At 43.9% G+C, this 1,784-nt stretch overlaps 1 protein-coding gene across 1 annotated transcript in view; it reads left to right on the top strand.

The window, feature by feature from the left end:
- Positions 1–1,784, top strand: part of LOC101858212 (eukaryotic translation initiation factor 2 subunit 1) — a gene marked incomplete at its 5' end in the record, with an annotated part of 8,463 nt that overhangs the window by 3,335 nt on the left and 3,344 nt on the right. Inside the window, 1 exon segment of the mRNA XM_005107007.3 lies at positions 1,391–1,497. Within this exon segment, the coding sequence (XP_005107064.1) occupies positions 1,391–1,497 (107 nt within the window).

Here is a 1,784-nt window from a genome sequence, read left to right as displayed (position 1 = left end):
GGGGGGGGGTCATTTAGCACACTGCATCTGTGATATTAGCCCTACTGCCCTTCGTTTTGAAGAGAACAAACGACAATAATTCCATTCTTATGCATGGAATTTAATGCATCGGATATCTCCGAATTTATGCTATAATGTAATTTTAGTTCAAGCAATGATGATACATAACAAGATGGTCCTCTCAGCCAAATAAAAGTGTCCCCCGGAAGTCCGCACAATGGCTCAGATGGCACTGCAGTTTTTGTTTTGAAGCTCTCTTTCGTTTCTCCCGAAGAAGAATAGGAATAGCACCTCCTTGTGTGCGCAAATCGACTGCTAATCATCAGCTGTTCGGGTTCGTTCAGTGCGGAGTATTAGGGTTTTTTTTTTTTTTTTTAATGACCTCTCGTCTCTCATTCTAAAGTCAAATTAAACGAAGGAAACAGTCGACTCTTTCACCGGATGAGGTTTTTTGTCAGCGTAACCATTTTAAAAAGCGTTCTTCCGAAATTTGAGTTCTAATTTATTCAAAAACTTGTTAGTTTCACATTTATTGTTTTTCACACAAGTACGGTAACTCTGTTTGCAAAGTCCGCTCATTTGCGAAGAGGGCGCCAACGAATTTTGAAGACACTTTTTTAATTGGCTCAAAGAGAGGAGTGGACCATCTTGTTATGTATCATCATTGGTTCAAGGCCCTGTAAGACTGAGACTGGATCGCATCAAAACGTAAAGAAAAGTGAGTCTGAAGGCCTGACTGACTCCTTTTTCCAGCCTTTCGAAGATGGCTTCGGTAACCTAATGGTTGTCAGCTGATGTCATGATTAATTGAGTACTCGACTACACTGTGTAGATTTATCATTCTTGCCTTGTGCACCAAGAATGTATTATGTATATTGTTTATTACAAATTTTTTTATACAATAAATTTATTTGTCTTTGGCAATTGATTTTGACATCAGCATGACTTAGATTGATATATAAATGGTTAGTTTACCGGACCCGTTAGTCGTTAGATGATGGGTTGGGGGGAGGGGGTCGAGCCTCAGCTTGGTCAGACGTTGTGTTCTTGGGAACTGCACTTTACATGAATTTCTTATTTGGCTCAGTCGTATCGGGGATGGACGTTAGATGCGTTGTTCTCGCCATTGAAATAACTTACAGTGTTGCAAGGGACGTTAAACCTATAGTTGGTGGGTGGGTGGCGGGTACTCTGGTGTGGTTTGCTTCTTCTTTCCTATCAATCTATCGTCTTTATCTCCCCTCCTTCTTTTTTATGTTTGTTACTCTCTTGTAACACCTCTAATCTTCTGGCGCTCATATGACCTTATGCAGTTGCGAGCGCCGTACAACCTCTACTAAATCAAAAAACAAAAAAACAAAAAACTATGGTTTTTCCCCCACTTTTCCAGCACCCCTAGTGTGCTTGACCAGTGTCCAGTGAGCCCGGAGGAGAGGGAGGCGCTCCTGGAGACTATCAGGTCTCGTCTGAAAGAGCCCCAGCTTCATCTGTGTGCAGGTGATCACATGGAAGGGCAGAGAGGGAGAAAGAGGGGAGGGACAGAGAGAGAGGGGAGAGAGAGAGAGAGAGAGAGAGAGAGAGAGAGAGAGAGGGAGAGAGAGAGGGAGAGAAGGAAGAGAGAGGAGAGAGGGAGGCGCTACTGGCGACCACCAGGTCTCATCTGAGAGAGCTGGAGCTTCATCTGTGTGCAGGGGATCACAGGGAGAGGGAGGGAGAGAGCAAGAGAGAGAGCAAGAGAGAGAGAGAGAGAGAGAGAGAGAGAGAGAGAGAGAGAGAGAGAGAGA

This window comes from Aplysia californica, unplaced genomic scaffold (assembly GCF_000002075.1).
Source record: "Aplysia californica isolate F4 #8 unplaced genomic scaffold, AplCal3.0 scaffold00568, whole genome shotgun sequence".
NCBI classification, from domain to species: Eukaryota; Metazoa; Mollusca; class Gastropoda; order Aplysiida; family Aplysiidae; genus Aplysia; species Aplysia californica.
Note: the sequence above shows the minus strand (reverse complement) of the source record. Positions and strands in the feature narration are given on the sequence as shown.